The sequence below is a fragment of the Hordeum vulgare genome, chromosome 3H (assembly GCF_904849725.1).
Source record: "Hordeum vulgare subsp. vulgare chromosome 3H, MorexV3_pseudomolecules_assembly, whole genome shotgun sequence".
In the NCBI taxonomy this organism is placed as follows: domain Eukaryota; kingdom Viridiplantae; phylum Streptophyta; class Magnoliopsida; order Poales; family Poaceae; genus Hordeum; species Hordeum vulgare.
This window is the reverse complement of record NC_058520.1, coordinates 540,792,073-540,813,306: the sequence shown is the minus strand read 5'-3', so window position 1 is coordinate 540,813,306 and position 21,234 is coordinate 540,792,073. Positions and strand designations below refer to the sequence as shown.

General features: G+C 43.9%; 1 protein-coding gene across 3 annotated transcripts in view; it reads left to right on the top strand.

Annotated features, from left to right (window-relative positions):
- The window catches only part of LOC123444826 (protein HASTY 1-like), a 40,050-nt gene extending 31,922 nt beyond the window's left edge, over nucleotides 1–8,128 (top strand). For 2 of the 3 annotated variants that reach the window (XM_045121680.1, XM_045121679.1), the window contains exon 40: nucleotides 7,793–8,128. In XM_045121680.1, coding sequence (XP_044977615.1) covers nucleotides 7,793–7,864 — 72 coding nt within the window. In that variant the 3' untranslated portion in view covers nucleotides 7,865–8,128. Of the gene's footprint in view, nucleotides 1–7,745 lie in introns of all 3 variants that reach the window. The other variant, XM_045121681.1, reaches the window with a different exon arrangement.
- Nucleotides 8,129–21,234: the final 13,106 nt, after the last annotated feature.

The following is a 21,234-nucleotide window of genomic DNA, read 5'->3' as shown; positions in this document are numbered from 1 at the left end:
GCAAGGGCGCATCACCGCATGCAGGGATGGGTTCGTCCTCCTGGCGCCGCCGACGATTTGCGGGCATGGATTCGTCCGGCCGTCCACCGGGCTCGGCGCTCGCGCAGCGGCTCTATGGCTGGCCGTTGCCGCTCATACAGTGCGACGACTGCACACAGACAGTGCTGCGGCTTACTTCGGCCACGCCGAAGCACCCTGTATGGGTGTTCTTCAAATGCGAAAACGACGGTGCAAATTTTAGGTTTTCCGGGCCGGGAGGAGCTGCGCCAGATCAGACCCCGCAAAGCCGACCCGTAAAAAAGCATATTCCGCGAATATGCTTTTCTACGGGTCTGTTATGCGGGGTCTGCATCTGCGGCCGTGCGCGCCGGCCCGCAAAGGCGTTTTTTCCGCGAACTACAAACACGTTTTGCGGGCCGAACGGATGCAGGGTCTGCTAGAGTTGCTCTCAGTGCGCCCAACGGGCCGACACATTTTCGTCCGCGCGGCCAGTATGCAGCCATATTTTTGCAACTTGTTTTGCATATATATCGAAAACATTGCCCAAAGTTCGCATAATTCAGTAACAACATCAAAACCTTTAGTCCCAAGCAAGTTGGGGTAGGCTAGAGGTGAAACCCATAAGATCTTGCGACCAACTCATGGTTCTGGCACATGGATAACAAGCTTTCACGGACCCTTGTTAACGGCTAGTTCTTTGGTGATACGCCAGTCCTTTAGATTTCTCTTTACGGACTCATCCCATGTCAAATTTTGTCCACTCCGACCTCTTTTGACATTATCATCACGCTTTAGTCGTCCGCTATGCACTGGAGCTTCTGGAGGCGTGTGCTGAATATGCCCAAACCATTTCAGATGATGTTGGACAAGCTTTTCTTCAATCTACACTACCCAAACTCTTATCTCGTATATTATCATTCCGGACTCGGTCCTTCCTTGTGTGGTCACACATCCATCTCAAAATGCGCATCTCCACCACACCTAACTACTGCATAGGTCGCCTTTTAGTCGGCCAACACTCAACGCTATACAACATTGCTGGTCGAACTGCCGTTCTATAGAACTTGCCTTTTAGCTTTTGTGGCACTCTCTTATCACAGAATGCCAGATGCTTGGCACCACTTCAACCATCTGGCTTTAATTCGATGGTTCACATCTCCATCGATATCCCCATCCTTTTGCAAGATTGACCCCAAATATCGAAAGGTGTCCTCCTAAGGCACCACCTACCTATCAAGGCTAACCTCCTCCTCGTGCCTAGTAGTTGACGTACCAAGAAAATGGCTTCCATGGTCGACCTCCCAGGCATGAACCCAAACTGATATCTGGTCGCGCTTTTCATTGTTCTTACGCAGTGCTCAATTACTCTGAACATCCCCCTTGTTCTTGAATATTGGTACTAATATACTTTGTCTTCATTCTTCTTGCATCTTATTTGCCCGAAAAATAAGGTTGAAAAGCTTGGTTAGCCATACTATCGCTATGTTCCCGAGGCCTTTCCACGCCTCAACGGGGATACAATCAGGGCCCATTGCCTTGCCTCCTTTCATCCTTTTTAAAGCCTCCTTGACCTCCACTCCTAGATTCGCCGCACAAAACACCTGCTAGTATCATCAAAGGAGTCGTCCAGTTCAATGGTAGAGCTCTCATTCTCCCCATTGAACAGCTTGTCAAAGTACTCCTACCATCTATGCTTCATCTCCTCGTTCTTCATCAGGAGCTGATCCGCTTTGTCTTTGATGCATTTGATTTGGTCAAACACCCGTCGTCTTCCTCTCGGATCTTGGCCATCTTATAGATGCCCCTTTTGCCTTCCTTCGTGTCTAATCGCTGGTAGAGGTCCTTATACGCTTGACCCCTTGCTTCACTCATAGCTTGCTTTGTGGCCTTCTTTGCCATCTTGTACTTCTCTATGTTGTTCGTACTCCTATCCAGGTATAGGCGTGTGAAACAATTTTTCTTCTCCTTAATCGCCTTCTGGACATCATCGTTCCACCACCAGGTATCTTTAGCTTCGCTTGTACTTCTACTTCCCCTAGTCACTCCAAACTCCTATAAGGCTACCTTATGAATGCAAGCCGCCATCTTCATCCACATGTTGTCTGCATCACGTCCTTACTCCCAAGGGCCCTCCTTAATGACCCCCTCCTTGAACGCCTAAGCTACCTCCCCCTTGAGCTTCCACCACTTCATTCTAGCGACTTTGGCATGCTTGTCTTGTTGAACACGAACCCGAAAGCGGAAGTCTGCAACCACAAGCTTATGCTGAGGGACAATACTCTCTTTAGGTATCACCTTACAATCTAGGCACATAGTCTTCTCTTCTTGGGAGGATGAAATCAATCTGGCTAGCTACAATCATGTCGTAGGTTAGCGCAAAGCTTAAGACATCTTCTCCTTGATTTCTGATGCCATAGCCAAAGTCCTCATGCATCCCTTCAAAAACGTGTTAGATGTGCCCATGTTGCCATTGAGATATCCTCCTATGATGAGCCTCTGGCCAATTGGTACACTCCTAACCTAGAAAGCACGAATGCAGGAACATGGACACGGTGACACGCATACGAGGACATGGGATACAACATTTTCCAAAAACAGTCCATCGGGGACACGACAAGTATATATAAAAATAAATAAATAATGCCATGTAATAGAGTTAAAGATGAAAAAATAACGAGAAATAGACCCCCCCATTCAGCAGTAACTCTCTGAACATAAGCCCAAAGAGGATATTTCGTATTCAGTAGTAACTCTCTGAACAACTAGTGCCATTTCCTCTCCCACCGTCAAGAGCCACAAAGATGATCCATTAGTAGTTGGGCCGGCCAAGCTAGTGCATGCTACAGATCAATTTGCACCGTTAAAACTCAATCCCTATCTCCCTCTGCCCTAATGCTTTGACCAAGCCGCCACGCTCTTGCGGCTTCCCCTCTTCCCAGCGATGGATCTCTCAACTCCCACGCAGCACCTCTCGCCACCGCCCTCCTCCAAGCATGCTCCTCTTGCCGCTTTAGCAGCGGCAGCGGCCAGCGGTGTAGCGACGGATGCAACAGCAACAACGGCGACAACAGGGGCGCAACAACGGCATGGCGGCGGGAGGGTGCTCCAGATCCCGCGTTGCCTAAAATCAGACGAGGGTGCTGCTTCGTATGGTGGATTAATCGGGCCCCTCACGTGTCCCCTTCGTATCCAAGCCGTGTCCTCCCTTTTCTTTCTTTTTTTAATTCGTAATTCGGGAAATACGGTGCGATACGCGTAGCCCCGCGTGTCCGAGAGTGTCCCCGCGTCCGGCCATATTAGCACGGGGATTCGGCAACTTCTGTCGTGTCCCATGTTTTGTAGCTCCTAACCATCTCCTCCAGGCCTTCCTAGAAATCCCATTTGGTGTTCTCATTGTGGCCTACTTGTGGGGCATACACGATGATAACACTGAGAACTAAGTCCCCGATTACCAGCTTGACCAGGATAATCCGGTCCTGAAGTCTCTTAGCGTCTACCACATACTTGAAGCTCTTGTTGATTAAGATGCCTACTCTATTTCTGTTTGCAGCCGTCCCCGTGTACACAACTTGAAGTCGGTACCCTCCACCTCCTTCGCCTCCATTTGGACTCTTGAACATAAAGGATATCGATACCTCTCCTCACTGTTGTATCAACTACCTCCTGAAGCTTACCTGTTAGAGACCCTACGTTCCAGCTACCTAAGCGGATCGTCCTAGGCTTGGCTAGCTTCCTTACCCTTCGCATTAGTCGAGTCAAATGCAAAGACCCTTGCTCATTTTCCACTACACCCGGGTGCTGATGTAGCGTGCCACTAAGGATGCGACGACCCGATCCTTGCTCACTTGGCACCGTATCCAGACCATGATACAACGCATCACCAGGGGGGTGACGGTCCTACCCTTGCCCATTTGACACCACACCCGGGTTTTGATGTGGTGCATTGCTGAGAGGGTGACGCCCCAACGAAAATCTCTTGGGTTTCATCTCCATAAGAGTGGCTGAGTTTTGATGTTGGCTCGCCAAGCTTATCACAACCCTCCTTTACCCGGGCTTGGGACCGGCTATGTTGAGACACCATAGGTGGAGTTAAAGTTAACATAATTCATATCTAAGAAAAATATCTTAGTTATTACAACCAAATAAAAATCTCATAGTTTACAAACCAAATGAAATTTAAATTGTCACAAATACATCCAGTGGTTGCCAAGGTGAGCCCACATATGCTCGACCAAATCATCTTGGAGTTGAGAATGTGAGTTGCCCAATTGCATTTCATGATGAAATTGGATGTACCGTGCAAACATTGCTGCTCCTCCATGCTCAGGCACAGCAGTTTCAACCTGATATTGGAACCCCTGGTCAATGATTTCATCCTCACGCTCATCCTCTACGATCATGTTGTGCATGATCACACAAGCAGTCATCACCTCCCACAACTTCTTGGTGCTCCAAGTTCTAGCAGGATACCGAACTATGCCCCATCGAGAGTGAAGAACACCAAAAGTACGCTCCACATCCTAGCACTCTCTTGTGCTTGGGCAAATCTCCGCCTCTTCTCTCTTACCGGGTTGGGGATTGTCTTCACACGAGCATTCCATTGAGGATATATACCATCAGCTAGGTAGTATCCTTTGTTGTAGTGGTGGCCTTCTGCATCGACTTCAGGTCAGTTGCCTTTTGCAAGTCTTCCAAACACCAGGGAACGCTGAAGCACGTTGTTGTCATTGTGAGAGCTGGCCATGCCAAAAAAGAGTGTCAAATCCAAAATCTTGTGAAGTCACGACCTCAATACGACAGTGCAAGCTTTCACATGGTTCCTATACTGCCTCTGCCAAGCAGGCGAACAGTTCTTTCACTTTCCAATGCACAATCTATGCTACAAGCACCCTCGAAAAGCCCCTATCTGCATTTATCGCCAACAACCGGGTTGTATCTGCAACAATTGGCTCTCTCAAGTACTTCGGGCCAAACACTGCTACCACAACCTTGAAGGTTGTACATGGATTCTAGGCATGTGGACAAACTCATGCGGACATACTCATCAATCAATCAGATTGCTATTCCATATGCAAGCATCCGAATAACTGCAGTGCATTTCTGATAAAAGGAGAAGCCAACCTTTCCAGGGCGTCCTCCTTGCATACGGAATAATCATCGTACTCCATCCGTAAGCGGCATCGAAATAGCTTGTGCTTGAAGAGTGGGGAAGAGGACTTACAGTCTTCCCAGAGTAGGCAATGGCCGCTCTGTTGCGATTCAACGCCAGAGCATGGCTTGGGATCGAGCCCCTAAACATCGGCCGCTGCCTAGCAATGTGGTCGTTGACGACCAAAGTAGCAACCACGAACTCCTCATCGTCCGACGACGAATCATCTGAATTGCAAATGAAGTTGTTGAAAAAGTATTCATCTCCACTATCCATTTGTATCTTGCGGGCGAAACATCAAATACCTTGTGGCGTGTTTGGAGAAGTCGGCCGACGAACACCTTGTGGGCGTGGTTAAAGAAGTCGTTTTGGTAGCAGGCGACCATGGCAGCGAATGTCGATCGAGGAAGTAAGGATTGGAGCGTTGCCGGCGACAGCGGAGGCGAGGGGGCTGGTCTGGTCGTGGGGGGTGCTAGCTGGTGGCGAAACCAAGCATGGCTCGCCCGCAAGGACGTCCGTCGACAACGGCGTGTTGCTGGGGGAGGTTTGTGGTTTTGGGCGGCGGCCTGGGCAGCGTCCAACCGTCTGGAACTACGCGAGGATGGCGAGGGTGAGGGCGAGTGTCTTGGGTGTGGACGGGGAGGGGGAATGGCTAATGTGCCACAGACCACTGACTGGCGGGCCCCAGCTCAAATTTGGGCCTGAAATGGGTCCATCGAGGACAAAAGCGGGTTGTGTCCGTCTTCGACCCAAAAGGGCACGCGTGGACAGAATGTGTCGGTGCGTTGGAGTTTCTCTTACGATGACATCAAGTGGCATAGTAGCGTCGTTGGGTAGCAAAGAGTGGTGGTGGTGGATGTCAAATTGTCGAGGTGGAAACACCCCAACAAAGGCGGGTGAAGCGATGATGCTATCAAGCGATGAAGCGATGGTGGTGATTTCCCCCGAGAAAACAAAGAAATAGAGGCGAGGAACGACATCTCACCGTCTAATTTCTTCTCCCTCGGACTCTGGTAGACTACTGATAACATGTTTGGACTGAGCGTAGCTATAGAGACTAATGAAACAGTGAAAGCAAAAAAGATTCTTTGGTGATGGTAATGTTTTGCAAATAGATACGCGAGGGAACAAAATAATGATGTAACGAAAACAATGTGTAACTTATAGTGTTACAAGAGATGCAAGCAATAGGTCCATGTAAATAGATACGCGAGGGAACAAACTAATGATGTAACGAAAACCATGTGTAACTTATAGTGTTACAAGAGATGCAAGCAATAGGTCCATGTTCTGCAAGGAATAGGTGGCCCTTGCCAAATTAGGAACCACTTGATGGTTACATAAGCATGGATTAACCATGAATCACTTTAATCCTAATACCCATGTGGGGAAGTCATATCTATTAAAAACTATTATGGATGTTTGATCTCTAATGTTGAGAAAGATGCCCACGTGCTTTGTTCTGCAAGGAATTATTGGTGGATGTCGCTACTACTAACTGTTTAGAAGACTTCCATGAGCTCTTGTTCTGCAAGGAATTATTGGTGGATGTCGCTACTACTAACTGTTTAGAAGACTTCCATGGGCTCTTGCATCCAGTACGAGCACAAAGCACGTGAGGGTCTTTCTCAACGTCTAGAGATCAAACATCCATGATAGTTTTTAATAGGTATGACTTGGCCACAGTGAATTTCTCCGATATATTCTGGATGTAGACAACTTTTTGTTTTTGAGGGGATGTAGACAACTTGGTGTACCATAATACATGAGTGCGGTTTTTGAGTTTTAATCCCAGTCAAAATGGGTATTACCGAAATCCTTCATCTCAAAGTTGTCTTTTAGATGATCGCGAGCTTTGTCAATAATTTGTGCATTGTCAAACGGTGTTAAGATCATCAGCATGCACTGACATAATGCAAAATCCTTTTGGGGATTTCTTGATGAACATGCATGGGTGCTCATCATTGTGGGGGAGTAACCTTGTGTATAAGGAACTCACTAATTCGGTTGTACTAAATATATTCTGACTAATTGAAGCCATATAGTGACTAAAAGTGTTTACCAAATATGTTGTGATTTGCGTTTGGATTTAGCATTGTGATTCCGTGAAGAACCTATATGATTGAATCAAACGACACAAAGATATGCGGTCGCTAACTTGTGCTAATTAAATCTGAAGACACATTTTATGGGTTACCGGTGTGATAAAAACATCTAATTGTTCGAGGCAACGTTAGCAGGGTTGATTGGTTAGGGGGTGTGTAGTGAGGGACAAGGCGGCCTAGTGGATTTGGGTAGGAGAAAACATTGTACTTGCTTATTTCAAAATACTAGTCGCTAATATATTTTGAAATCCAACTTTGACAAAGGATGACCAAAGTTGAATCTCATAGGTGCTTTATATTTTAAAATGAATGGGGTATGTGGTATGGATGCGAAGGTGCACATCGACAAGTGGCTAAAAATTGGTCCCTTTTTTAAGCGAACAAAATTTCTTGTGTTGAATTCTGGCATTGACATAGTTAAGCTCTGCTGAGTTCTACAAACTATTGCTCTTCATCTGTTTATTTATTTCTATTGTACCTTTTTTGTACAGGTGTTTATACGTATGAGACCCACTTAACAGGAACGCATCAATTGTAGATATCAGATTTGGGGGAAATCGGATCGAGCAACACAGGCTCGGGGCAGAAGATGCGCAATTTTCACGGCTGACCGTTCTTTAGCTTTCATGTGGCGTTTAATGGACCATACTTAACATGCTGTTCTGGGAAAGATTGAATTCTGCGAGAGTTGTTTTGGTGAATGAGCAGCTAATAGCTTATTATGTCCGCCCGCACGGATCCCTTGGGATCACCTACCCAGATGCATTTGTATTTTCAGAGTTATGCTCAACGTTAAAATGTGTATAAACCAGAGATTAGATTATTTGAGTACTGAGATTTGCATTATTGCAACGAAAACAATTTCACATGATAAGCACCAATACATCAGTTACCAGCCATGATGGTAACTGCTAATGGCTGACGCTGGTATCTGTCCATGATTTTGAGCATAGTTACATTGGTACAGATTTGACGGCCCATAAACCAAATGCTGCCCAGATAATAATATTACATTTGGCGCCTGGTACTAGATGATACATGCACAGAAAATAGAGTGGTGCACATGGTCTCGTACGCACCTGCCTGTTTTGGTCATGGATAGTGAAGTCCAAAATAGTAAAAATATTTACCCAATTTGGAAATCCGAAATGAAACTTGAGCACACCTGTGATATCAGGGCCGAACAATTACATTGGGATCTGAGCTGAACTTTTATTTGCCCATGTATTGGTCAATTGGTTTCAATCTGTTCCAAATGTCAGGTCCTCTTGGTGGTGTGAATTGTAGTGTTTATTTTGTTTCAAAATAACCGAACAAATCTATCTGCACTTAAATTGTAGTGATTGTTCCATCTAAGTCATCTTTCAGAGAAAGGAAACTGCATCTGTAATTCATTTGTTTTTGGAATGGTTGATCATTTGAGTACAATATTCATTTATGGAAAAGGATCCAGCCTAGTCCAAAATAATTGTTTGCACAACAGTAGATGAATAAGGAATTATATGTGGAAGCGGCGATTTGGCTCCCAGGCTGAGCCTGGGCATTACAGTAAAAATCATTTAAAATACTGGATTTTTTTTATTTTTTTTTTATTTTTTATGATGAAAGATGATTCAATGAGTGATGTTCGTGTCAAATTTAAGAACTTTTAAACATCTGAGAAGATTTCAGCAAAAAGGATAAAATTAGGGTTTGTGAAAAAGTTTACTGTTTTTGCACTGTTTAGACCTAATTTTATCTTTTTTTGCTGAGAGCTGCTCAAATGCACAAATGCTCTGAAATTTGACATGAACATCACACACTCATGCATCTTTTATCATAAAAAAATTGATTTTTTTTGTATTTGTTTTCTATTTTTTTTAGATTTTACTGTTTATCAGGTGCATTTGAGCTGGGGTTCCGGATTGAATTATCGATTATATGTTCCATTCTCTTAGTTTGGTGCTACCTCGTCCTTTGGTTTGTTTATTTTTACCAGTGGCTATAATGAATGTCTTGTGCTGCACAGGGTTAGAATTTGGCAAGCACCTGTAGAGCGTGAGCTGAACCTATACCTGGCCATCGCTCGGGCCGGGCTAGACCAAGCCCGACCTAAAAATCCTAGGCCCGAGCCTGGACTGGCCGTCGGGCCTAGATTCCAGGCCCAGGCTCGGCCCACCACTGCTAAATTCTGTCGAGCTTTGAGCCTCGGGCAGGGCCTCTTTCCTAAAATGCAAAAACAGCAAGCCCAGGCCCAGCCCGACATACGCTCAAAATTCAAGCCCGAGCCCGGCCCATGGGCAAGGTCGGGCCAGGCCAGATCGGGCTTTTTTGGGCCAGGCCGACCGGGCGGGCTGCCCATGGCCAGATATGGCTGAACCCAAACAAGAAAAGTGCTCTGGATTTATGGAACTATCAATGAGGGCACTCGTAACAAAGCGAGATGTCAATTTTGTGAACCCTGCCATCGGAACATTGTTTGATTTTTTTTGGATGAGCGATGTACCAAAAGCTCCAGGAATCGTCATAGTGTTCGAAATGTGCAGTGCTCGGGCACCAAAGAAATGTTTGCCGAAAACATTCAGTTCCATTTGATCTAAATTTCCTTTAGCGTCACTTTATCGAATCAGCAAGATAAATGCTCATTTCTTTGCGCTGTGTTGGTTGCTTGATTGTAATTTGAGATCCCATTCTTTATCTTTATTGGCAAGGATAATATCAGTAGATTGTGTGTGCTTAATTATGTGGCACTGCCAAATGTGTGATTTGCTTTCGTATTTTTCTGCCCTTTATTGGTAAAAGGTTTTATGGCTTGTTGATTACATTTCAGTAGTCTGCGTAAACAATTTCAGCCAAAGACCTTACTCGTTCGGCGTCCATTTGGAAATTGGACCCGCTGTTAAACAGGGTGGCAACGCTGCAGCGACCTTCTCCAGAATTAGGTAGCTCGCTATTAGACGCTCAAACAATAAAAATAAAATCTAGCTTGCTACGAGACAGAAAATCTGTGCATGTAAGCGTGCTTTAGGTGGTTTGGTCAATGCATATAAAAATATTTTGTGTTAATTGAATAAAACCAGGTAGAGCGGGCTGATTAGACAACACGGAGCGCTCGGCATGTCGTATGTGTTTTGATGATGCATGGCTGCATGGGTCGTGAGAGCATTTAACAGAACCGTGTCTATGGGTTATCGACACATCTCAAATGCAGACTTTTAAGTCCATGCAATGATGTCAACAAAACAAAATACGACTGATCTAGTCGGATCGTAAATCTCCTGGACGTCCGTCGGATCCCCGCAAATCATGCGGTTGTCGTTGCTTGGCACGGACACATGCAACCCCAACACCCGAGCAGGTTGCATTGAAAAAAGTTTTATATCAATCGACTGAACCAGTCGGATCGTAAATCTCTTGGACGTCTATCGGATCCTCTCAAATCATGCGGTTATCGTTGCTCCACTCGGACACGCGCAACCCTCGACGCCCGACCAAGTTGCATTGGTCCACTCGCGACTGATTGCAGCAATTGCAGTTCAACTCGTGCTCGCCCTTCCTTTCTGCTCATTTCCCTCTGCTCTCTTCTCCCCTCCTTTTCCGCCTGGATCCGGCAACCACGGATGCGACGGCTAGCGCGGCTGCGAGGCAAAGGAGCGGCGGCACCGACGAGTAGGGAGGGAGTGAAGACCCGCGCATCATCGTTGCACTCCATGGCCGCCCCCGACCGATAGCTCAAGTTTGTGTTCTAGATCTATTGCTTCTCTGCGGAAATGGATTCATTCGAGATGAGAGAACGTGGATGACCTGGGTGTGTGCGTGTGGATCTGGCTCGTCGGAGTTGCCTTGTAGGAGGGGTGGTAGTGTGGATTGGGGTTGAGATCGTCGGGGATCTCGCTCCGCGATGGCTTCATGTCAAAAACCGGTTTCCACCGGGTGTTGCAACATCTACTAGAGCTGTAGATTTAAAGGGTGGAGGAGCTGGTGTGGTGGTGGACGTCAGAGCTATTCTGCAAGGAGGTGCAGCTGAAGTGTGAGGAACCCCAAGGAACGTGTAGTCATTAGGATAATGTTGTTGGTGTTCTTCAGCAATGAAAATGTAACTAATAGTGGCAATGCAGCAGAACTGATACACACCATGGGGAATTTCTGATGTTTTTGTTAGTCTGAATTTTTAGTGTGTACTTGTAGGCTTCATGTTTTGCTATCTTCAAGTACATGTGTCACATTGAATACATATTGAAAGCTTTTGTTGCAATAGTGATTTTTTATTGTTGTTAAAATTAGGTTTGTCATTCAGATTGAGTTTAATAGTCATGTTGCAATAGTCACTTTATTCAGATTGAGTGAAATTAGTGAAGTAACTCATATTAGGATGCAGTATTGGTTTTAGAACAATGTTTTTATTGTGCTACAATATTTTTTTTCAGTTTCATTGTTTCTATAACTTTGTTTTTGTTCTTTGTCCTATTTTGGAGAATGGACGATGACGAATGTACTACTGTTGGGTCATTCTCAACACGTTTCTCAACCACCCGCTTGCGCCAGATTGCAGATCGTCAGGCAAAAAAAAGAAGAAAGTTATAAGCAAAGGCAGCTTTGGATCCCTCTTGAATATCAACTCTTTCTGTCTTCCCGCTGATCTGCTGGAATGGGTAGTCATGAAAATTGATCGAGAAAAGGCGTTGTTTAGGTACGCAACTCGATCAGATCCCTCTTGAATATCAACTTTTCTACTTTTTTGCAATAGGTTTTGTTTCTTATAGGCTAAGTTGTTTTATCTACTTGATGTAGTCACAGAAAGAAGTCCATATTGTTTACGAAAGACATGATGCGAAAAAAAAATTCAATGTACCTTCTGGGTCAAGGGCGGTGGATTTGTTAAGGAGAATGAGACACACGTGTTGCGTGAACCCTATCGAGTAGGGTCAAGGGACCCAATGAGGCGCACCATCGAAGTGCTTGATGGTGCAGATATTCTTGATGTTGTTACTATAAACAGGACATGGGTACTATTATGTATTTCTCTTGTGCTATCTCCTGGGACTGGCAACATGGTACCTCTGGAGTATCTTGCGAGCTTGGTTGACATGGACAAGCAATAAGTTCGCGTGGGATGAGCATTTCTTGGCTGTTGCATTGAATGAGGTGAGGAAGTATCAAAAGAAGAGGAAAGAAGGGAAAACTGCCTTCTCGATCGGCGGTTTGTGTGCCAATGTTTGCGGTATGCCCATGAGATTGCTTCTTTTGTCTATTTTCTTTCATTTATTTCGCTAGTATCCTCCTATAACACGTTGGTTCACAATGTCAATTTTGTGTTTTGTGCAGATAATTTACATGGACTTTGTCGAGGTGCCTCATTTGCCGGTTTCTGAGCATATAATTGAGTACTCTCTCTCCCACGGGCTTGTTTCATTTCCAATGACGACTTTAAGTTGGTAGAATAAATTGATAGGAATAAGCTAAGCCTTGATAAGACTGAATTTGGAAAACGGAATGTAAGAGCTCATTCTCCTTCTATTTTCATATCTCATTCTTTTTGTTTGTTGCCTTATTGATCGGCCTTATTTATATGTCGGTTTAACCCTATATGCCCTGGTTTTCACAGCTTCTTCGTTTGGTGGAGACACCGTATGTACGGCCAGAGGACTACAATGAAGCTCATCGTCAAAACAACAATGTGGTTGGTGCAGATGCACACATCCTTGAGATACCAAGCAACCCAATCATGGATGGATGTGAGATTGGTGGTGATGTCTGAGTGGCTGCATCCACTGCCTTCAAGTCAAGAATTGGAGGTAAGCACAGTTTTTCATGACCTTTTCATCATTTATTTTTAGCAAATAATAGTTGCAATGCTTATATTTTGTTGTGTGTGCATGCTTTCATTGTTGATGGAAAACTAAAAACTTCTCTGTTTCATTTGTTTTCCTCGAAGCAGATCCCAAGCCACATGATACCAATATATGATAACCACAAGAAGCTGCATACAACAGAAGTGAAGAATGTTTTGAAATCGTTTGGCCAGGTTATGCAATCAATGTTCTATAAGCGTATGTCATCTATTTTGGTCGAAGCAAATGCCACCGCAACAAGCACCAATGATGATATCCCTGAAGATGTTACATTTCATGCTCTAGGAGGAAATGCAACATGTGCAGATCATACCAGGCCCCCCTCCACACTAGCCATGAAGCTCACATGAGTGCTGCAGCACAAGAAGTGGAGGTTGACATGGAAGCTGCAAGTTGTTCCAACACCAACCAGAATGAAGCCCATCGAGACATTTATTTGGATAAAATGCAGAGTTGCGATGATCACGAGATGGAAGATGTGCAGCCATGACATGCTATTTTGGAACGGGAGAACTTGGTATTTTCTCAAGATGTGGTGGGAGATTTTAAAGATCCAAATGTTGCTGATGAGGGTCAGAATTTGATTCTGCCAAAGGGTGCAGTGGCTGCATTGCAAGAACTTGCCATGGAACTTGATGATGGTCCATCAATGAGCCTGTTCAAAGAGGGAACCGAAGATTACGAATGGTTCAATATGGATGCTAAGGAGGCAAGGAAGTATAAGGAAGCAAATAAGTGTATGGAAACTCCCAATCATGTTGTTGCACCCCCTGATGTGCTAGTGAGGAACGTTGCATGGGAAACAAAAATTTTCCTACACACACAAAAGACCTATCCATGGTGATGACCATCTACGAGAGGAGAGATCGGATCCACATACCCTTGTAGATTGCTAAGTGGGAAGCGTTAAGAAAGGCGGTTGATGTAGTCAAACGTCTTCACGATCCAAATCGCAATCCGTCCCACGAACTCCATCCTGATCTAGCGCCGAACGGACAACACCTCCGCATTCAACACACGTACAGCTCGATGACGAACTCTGCCTTCTTGATCCAGCAAGAGGGGCGAAGAGGTACATGAGTTCTCCGGCAGCACGATGGCATGGTTGTTGGTGGTGGTGGTGAACTAATCCAGCAGGGCTTCGCCAAGCTATGTCGGACTAATCTAGACGAGGGAGACGATCTATGGAGGAGAGGGCAACACGTGGCTATTTTCTAGTGAAGTTTGCCCTTAAAACACCAATATATATAGGAGGAATGGTAGGGAGGGTTGCATTTCCTCCTCCTCCAAGGAGGAGGGCTTAGGTCGAGCCAAGGGAGGAGAGTCCTCCTCCAATTCGGTTTGGTGGAGGACTCCCTTCCTACTTGGTTTCCTCCTTCCTTTTTTCCTTTTTCTTTCTTTTTGCACCTTGGCCGAAATAGGGTTATTGGGACGGCCGCACCAGCCCACTAGGGGCTGGTGCGCCACCTTTAGGCCTACTAGGTCCTCTCTTGGGTGGGTGGCCCCTCCCGGTAAAACCTTGGAACCCATTAGTCACTCCTGGTACTTTACCGATAATGCCCGAAATCTTTCCGGAAGCCAAATGCAACTTTCCTATATATCAATCTTTACCTTCGGACCATTCCGGAGCTCCTCGTGACGTCCGGTATCTCATCCAGGACTCCGAACAACTTTCGGTCGCCAACATAAATAACTCAATAATATTGTAACGTCACCAAACCTTAAGTGTGCAGACCCTGCGGGTTCGAGAACTATTCAGACATGACCTGAGACACTCTCCAGTTAATAACCAATAGCGGGACCTGGATGTCCATATTGGCTCGTACATATTCTACGAAGATATTTATCAGTTGAACCTCTATGTCAAGGATTTAGTTAATCCCTTATAACATTCCCTTTGTCCTTCAGTATGTTACTTGCCCGAGATTCGATCGTCAGTATCTCTATACCTATTTGAATCTCGTTACCGGCAAGTCTCTTTACTTGTTCTGTAATACAAAATCCCATCGCTAACTCGTTAGTCACATTGCTTGCAAGGCTTTTTATGATGTTGTATTACCGAGTGGGCCCCAAGATACCTCCAGTCATACGGAGTGATAAATCCCAGTCTTGATCCATGCTAACTCAATGGACACCTTCGAAAATACCTGTAGAGCACCTTTATAGTCACCCAGTTACGTTGCAACGTTTGATGCGCACAAGGCATTCCTCCGGTGTGAGTGAGTTACACGATCTCATGGTCATAGGAATGTATACTTGACATGCAGAAAACAGTAGCAATAAAATAACACGATCACATGCTACGTTCATAGTTTGGGTCTTGCCCATCACATCATTCTCCTAATGATGTGATCTCATTATCAAGTGACAACACTTGTCTATGGCTAGGAAACCTTAACCATCTTTAATCAATTAGCTAGCCAACTAGAGGCTTACTAGGGACACTGTATCTGAGTTTCCATTCAATACAATTCTAGCATGGATAATAAACGATTATCTTGAACAAGGAAATATAATAATAACTATTTTATTATTGCCTCTAGGTCATATTTCCAACCGTATCCCGCTTGCACTAGATTCAATAATCTAGCTCACACCACTATGTGATCTACAACGTAATGAATCTAACACCGAGATAGTTCTGGTGTTGATCATATTTTGCTCATGGAAGAGGTTTAGTCAATGGGTCTGCAACATTCAGATCCGTGTGCACTTTGAAAATATTTATGTCCTCCTCCTTGATGTAATCGCAGATGAAATTGAAGCATAACTTTATGTGCCTGGTCCTGTTGTGAAACCTTGGTTCCTTGGCTAGAGCAATGGCACCACTGTTGTTAGAGAACAGAGTCACTGAATCCAGTGCATTCGGCACAACTCCAAGATGTGTCATGAACTGCTTGATCCAGACATATTCTTTGGCCACCTCTGCGGCAACTATGTACTCCGCTTCGCATGTAGAATCAGCTACCACGCTTTGCTTGGAACTGCACCAGCTTATCGCACCCCATTAAGAATAAATACGTATCCGTTTTGTGACTTAGAGTCATCTCGATCAGTGTCAAATCTTGCATCGACGTAACCCTTTACGATGAGATCTTTGTCACCTCCATAAACGAGAAACATTTCCTTAGTCCTTTTTCAGGTAGTTCAGAATATTCTTGACCGTTGTCCAGTGCTCCATTCCTGGATTACTTCGAAACCTTCCCGCCATACTTATGTCAAGGCTGACATCAGGTCTTGTGCACATCATTGCATACATGATAGACCCTATGGCTGAAGCATATGGGATGACACTCATCTTTTCTCTATCTTCTGGAATCACCGGGCATTGAGTCTTACTCAATTTTATACCTTGTAACACAGGCAAGAACCCTTTCTTGGACTGTTCCATTTTGAACTTCTTCAATACTTTATCAAGGTATGTGCTCTGTGAAAGTCATATGAGGCGTCTTGATCTATCTCTATAGATCTTTATTCCTTATATGTAAGCAGCTTCTCCCAGGTCCTTCATTGATTTTTTTATTTAAGTAATCCTTTACACTTCCCAAAAGTTCTATATTGTTTCCAATCAGCAATATGTCATCCACATATAATATAAGAAACACTATAGAGCTCCCACTCACTTTCTTGTAAATACAAGCTTCCCTATAAACTTGTATGAACCCAAACGCCTTGATCACCTCATCAAAGTGTTGATTCCAACTCCGAGATGCTTGCACCAATCCATAAATGGATCGCTGGAGTTTGCATACTTTGTCAGCATTCTCTGGATCGACAAAACCTTCCGGTTGCATCATATACAACTCTTCCTTAAGAAAACCGTTAAGGAACGCTGTTTTGACATCCATCTGCCAAATTTCGTAATCGAAAAATGCAGCTACTGCTAACATGATTCTGACGAACTTATGCATCGCTACTGGTGAGAAAGTCTCATCATAGTCAACTCATTGAACTTGTGAAAAACCCTTTGCCACAAGTCGAGCTTTATAGACGGTTATATTACCGTTTGTGTCCATCTTGTTCCTAAAGATCCATTTATTCTGAATAGCCTTTCGACCTTCACGTAATAATTACAAAGTCCACACTTTGTATTCATACATGGATCCTATCTCGGATTTCATGGCCTCTAACCATTTGTTGGAATCCAGGCCCACCATTTCTTCTCCATAGCTCGTAGGTTCATCGGTGTCTAACAACATGATTGATAAGACAAGGTTTCCGTACCACTCAGGAGCAGTACGTGCCCTTGTCGACCTACGAGGTCCGATAGAAACTTGATCTGAAGTTTCACGATCATCATCATTAACTTCCTCCTCAACTGTGGTAGGTTCCATAGAAACATCTTCCTGTGCTACGCTACTCTCTGGTTGAAGTAGAAGTTCTATAAACTCATCAAGTTCTATCTTCCTCCCACTCAATTCTTTTTAATAGAAACTTTTTCTCAAGAAATGCTCCGTTTTTAGCGACAGACACTTTGCCTTCGGGTCTGAGATAGAAGGTGTATCCAACTATATCTTTTGGGCATCCTATGAAGACACACTTTTCTGCTTTGGGTTCTAGCTTTTTAAGCTGAAGCTTTTTGACATAAGCATCACATCCCCAAACTTTAAGAAACGATAACTTTGGCTTCTTGCCATACCACAGTTCATATGGTGTTGTCTCAATGGATTTTGATGGTCTATTTAAAGTGAATGCAATTGTCTCTAATGCATAGCCCCAAAACGATAACGACAAATCGGTAAGAGACATCATAGAACATAAAGTACGATTACGATGTTCAGACACACCATTACGCTGTGGTGTTCCAGGCGGTGTCAACTGTGAAGCAATTCCACGTTGTCTTAAGTGAGTACCAAACTCATAACTCATATACTCACCTCCTCGACCAGATCGTAGGAATTTGATCTTCTTGTTATGATGATTTTTAACTACATTCTGAAATTGCTTGAACTTTTTAAATGTTTCAAACTTGTGCTTCATTAAGTAAATAGGACCATATCTACTCAAATCATCTATGAAGGTGAGAAAATAACGATAACCACCACGTGCCTCTATGCTCATCGATCCGCACACATCAGTATGTATGATCACCATCAAGTCACTTGTATGCTCCATTGTTCTGTAGAACGGAGTCTTAGTCATCTTGCCTATGAGGCATGGTTCACATGTGTCAAGTGATTCAAAATCAAGTGACTCCAAAATTCCATCGACATGGAGTTTCTTCATGCGTTTTACACCAATATGATCTAAGCGAAAGTGCCACAAGAAAGTGGCGCTATCATTATTAATTCTACATCTTTTGGCCTCAATGTTATGGATATGTGTGTCATCACTGTCGAGATTCAACATGAACAAACCCCTCACATTGGGTGCATGACCATAAATGATATTACTCATATAAATAGAACAACCATTTTTCTCTGACTTAAATGAGTAACCGTCTCGCAATAAACAAGATACAGATATAATGTTCATGATTAACGCATGCACTAAATAACAATTATTTAGGTTCATCACTAATCCCGATGGTAATTGAAGTGAGAGCGTGCCAACGGCGATCACATCAACCTTGGAACCATTTCCCACGCCCATCGTCACTTCGTCCTTCGCCAACCTTCATCTATTCCGTAGTTCGTACTTTGAGTTGCAAAAATGTGAGAAACCAAACCGGTATCAAATACCCAGGCACTACAACGAGAGTTGGTGAGGTACACATCAATAACATGTATATCAAATATACCTTGTTTGGCGTTGGCCGCCTTTTTATCAGCCAGATACTTGGGCAGTTCCGCTTCTAGTGACCAGTCCCCTTGCAATGATAACACTTAATCTCCGGCTTGGGTCCAGACTTGGGTTTCTTCGTCAAAGGGCCAACAACTTTGCCACTCTTCTTGGAGTTACCCTTCTTGCCTTTGCCGGTTTTCTTGAAACTAGTGGTCTATTGACCATCAACACTTGATGTTCTTTCTGGATTTCTGACTCAACGACTTTCAACATCACAAACAGCTCGACGAGTGATTTATTCATCCCTTGCATGTTGTAGTTCAACACAAATCCCTTATAGCTAGGTGGCAGTGATTGAAGAACTCTGTCATTGATAGCCTCTAGCGGGAGAGCAATTCCCAGCTCAGCCAGACGGTTAGAGTACCCAGACATTCTGAGCACATGTTCACTGCCAGATCCATTCTCCTCCATTTTGCAAGCATATAACTTATTGGAGGTTTCATACCTCTCGATCTAGGCATTCTTATCAAAGATAAACTTCAACTCCTGGAATATCTCATATGCTCCATGACGTTCAAAACGTCTTTGAAGTCCCGGTTCTAAGCCATACAAAACTACACATTGAACTAATGAGTAGTCATCCTGACGCGACTTCTAGCATCGCTGGTTGGGGTGGTGCTTCACCTAGCGGTGCATCAAGGACATATTGCTTTTGGGCAGCCGTGAGGATAAGCCTTAGATTACGGGCCAAGTCAACAAAGTTGCTTCCATCATATTTTGGCTTAGCTTTCTCTAGGAACGCATTAAAATTCAGGGTTGCTACCGCACGAGCCATTGATCTACAACATAAAATTTGCAAAGATTACTTAGACTATGTTCAAGATAATTGATTTTAGTTAATCATATTACTAATAAACTCCCACTCAAATTGACATCCCTCTAGTCATTTGAGTGACACATGATCCAAATTCACTAACTCAAGTCCGATCATCACGTGATTTGAGTTAGCTTCAATGGTGAACATCTCCATGTTGATGATATCTACTATATGAATCATGTTCGAACTTTTGGTCTCTTATGTTCTGAGGCCATGTCTGAACATGCTAGGCTCGTCAAGTTTAACCTGAGCGTTCCGCGTGTGCAACTGTTTTGCACCTGTTGTATGTGAATGTAGAGTCTATCACACCCGTTCATCATGTGGTGTCTCGAAACGATGAACTGTCGCAACGGTGCACACTCGGGGAGAACACTATTTTATCTTGAAATTATTAGTGAGGGATCACCTTATAATGCTACCGCCGTCCTAAGAAAAATAAGGTGCATAAAAGGATTAACATCACATGCAAATCATAAGTGACATGATATGGCCATGAGCTTGTGCTTTTTGATCTCCATCACCAAAGCACCGGCATGATCTCCATCGTCACCGGCGCCACACCATGATCTCCATCATTGTGCTGCCGTCGAGGTTATCGCGCTAACTATGCTGTTACTACTAAAGCTACTGACTAGCAATAAAGAAAAGCATCACCAAGCGCAAAATAATTAAAGACAACCCTATGGCTCCTGCCGGTTGCCGTAGCATCGACGTGCAAGTCAATATTTAACTATTACAACATGATCATCTCATACATAATTATATATCACTAGCAAAAGAGCCCGTGCGTTGCAACGGGGTAACAAAATTATGCCCTTCAAATCAACCGACTCATAACATATTTTATCTATAATGATTATAAATAATATACAACCCATTTTGTTAATTAAAATCAATAAAACTGATGTTGATTGCACTTAATAATTAGACATGTTAATATAATACGATTAGTTGATGGACTACATGATATGACACAAGCTTAGAGACCGGTTATCGTGAACCAAAATAAATCAAACAGATTAAGTGATTAGATCTTTTATTGCAACTACAAGCTCGACTCACCACGAGGCTTAAGTTCTCTTATTGCACACAATGTGTAGCTGCTACTAACATGTTGATATCACCTCCGACAGCAAGGCTTTTTTATTCTCCCCCTTCTCACGACCTCTGTTAACTGCAAAAAGTTTTAGATACACAATGGTCGCTTGCTTTCTTGGCGGCTAATTTACAGATCTGAACACACTTTGCAAGGCCAAACTGGAGAAAGGTGTACTCTGACTTGGTACCCACAAGAACCCTCGTATAGGTTAGTCACATTTGATTAAAAAATATTGGTTGTGCACCTGATCAAAATTGAGAGAGAAAGGAACAATCAACAGAGTGATGCTCACGTACTATTCAAGAGGAGGAGACTCAATTGCCGTGCTGCAAGCCTGCAACCCACGGGTACATGATTTTTTTAAGTGTATGTCATCATATACCTGCCTAGTGCTCAATAATCGATGGAAAAATTGTTTGCTAATGTTTGAAGAGTAAAAGAACAGCCTA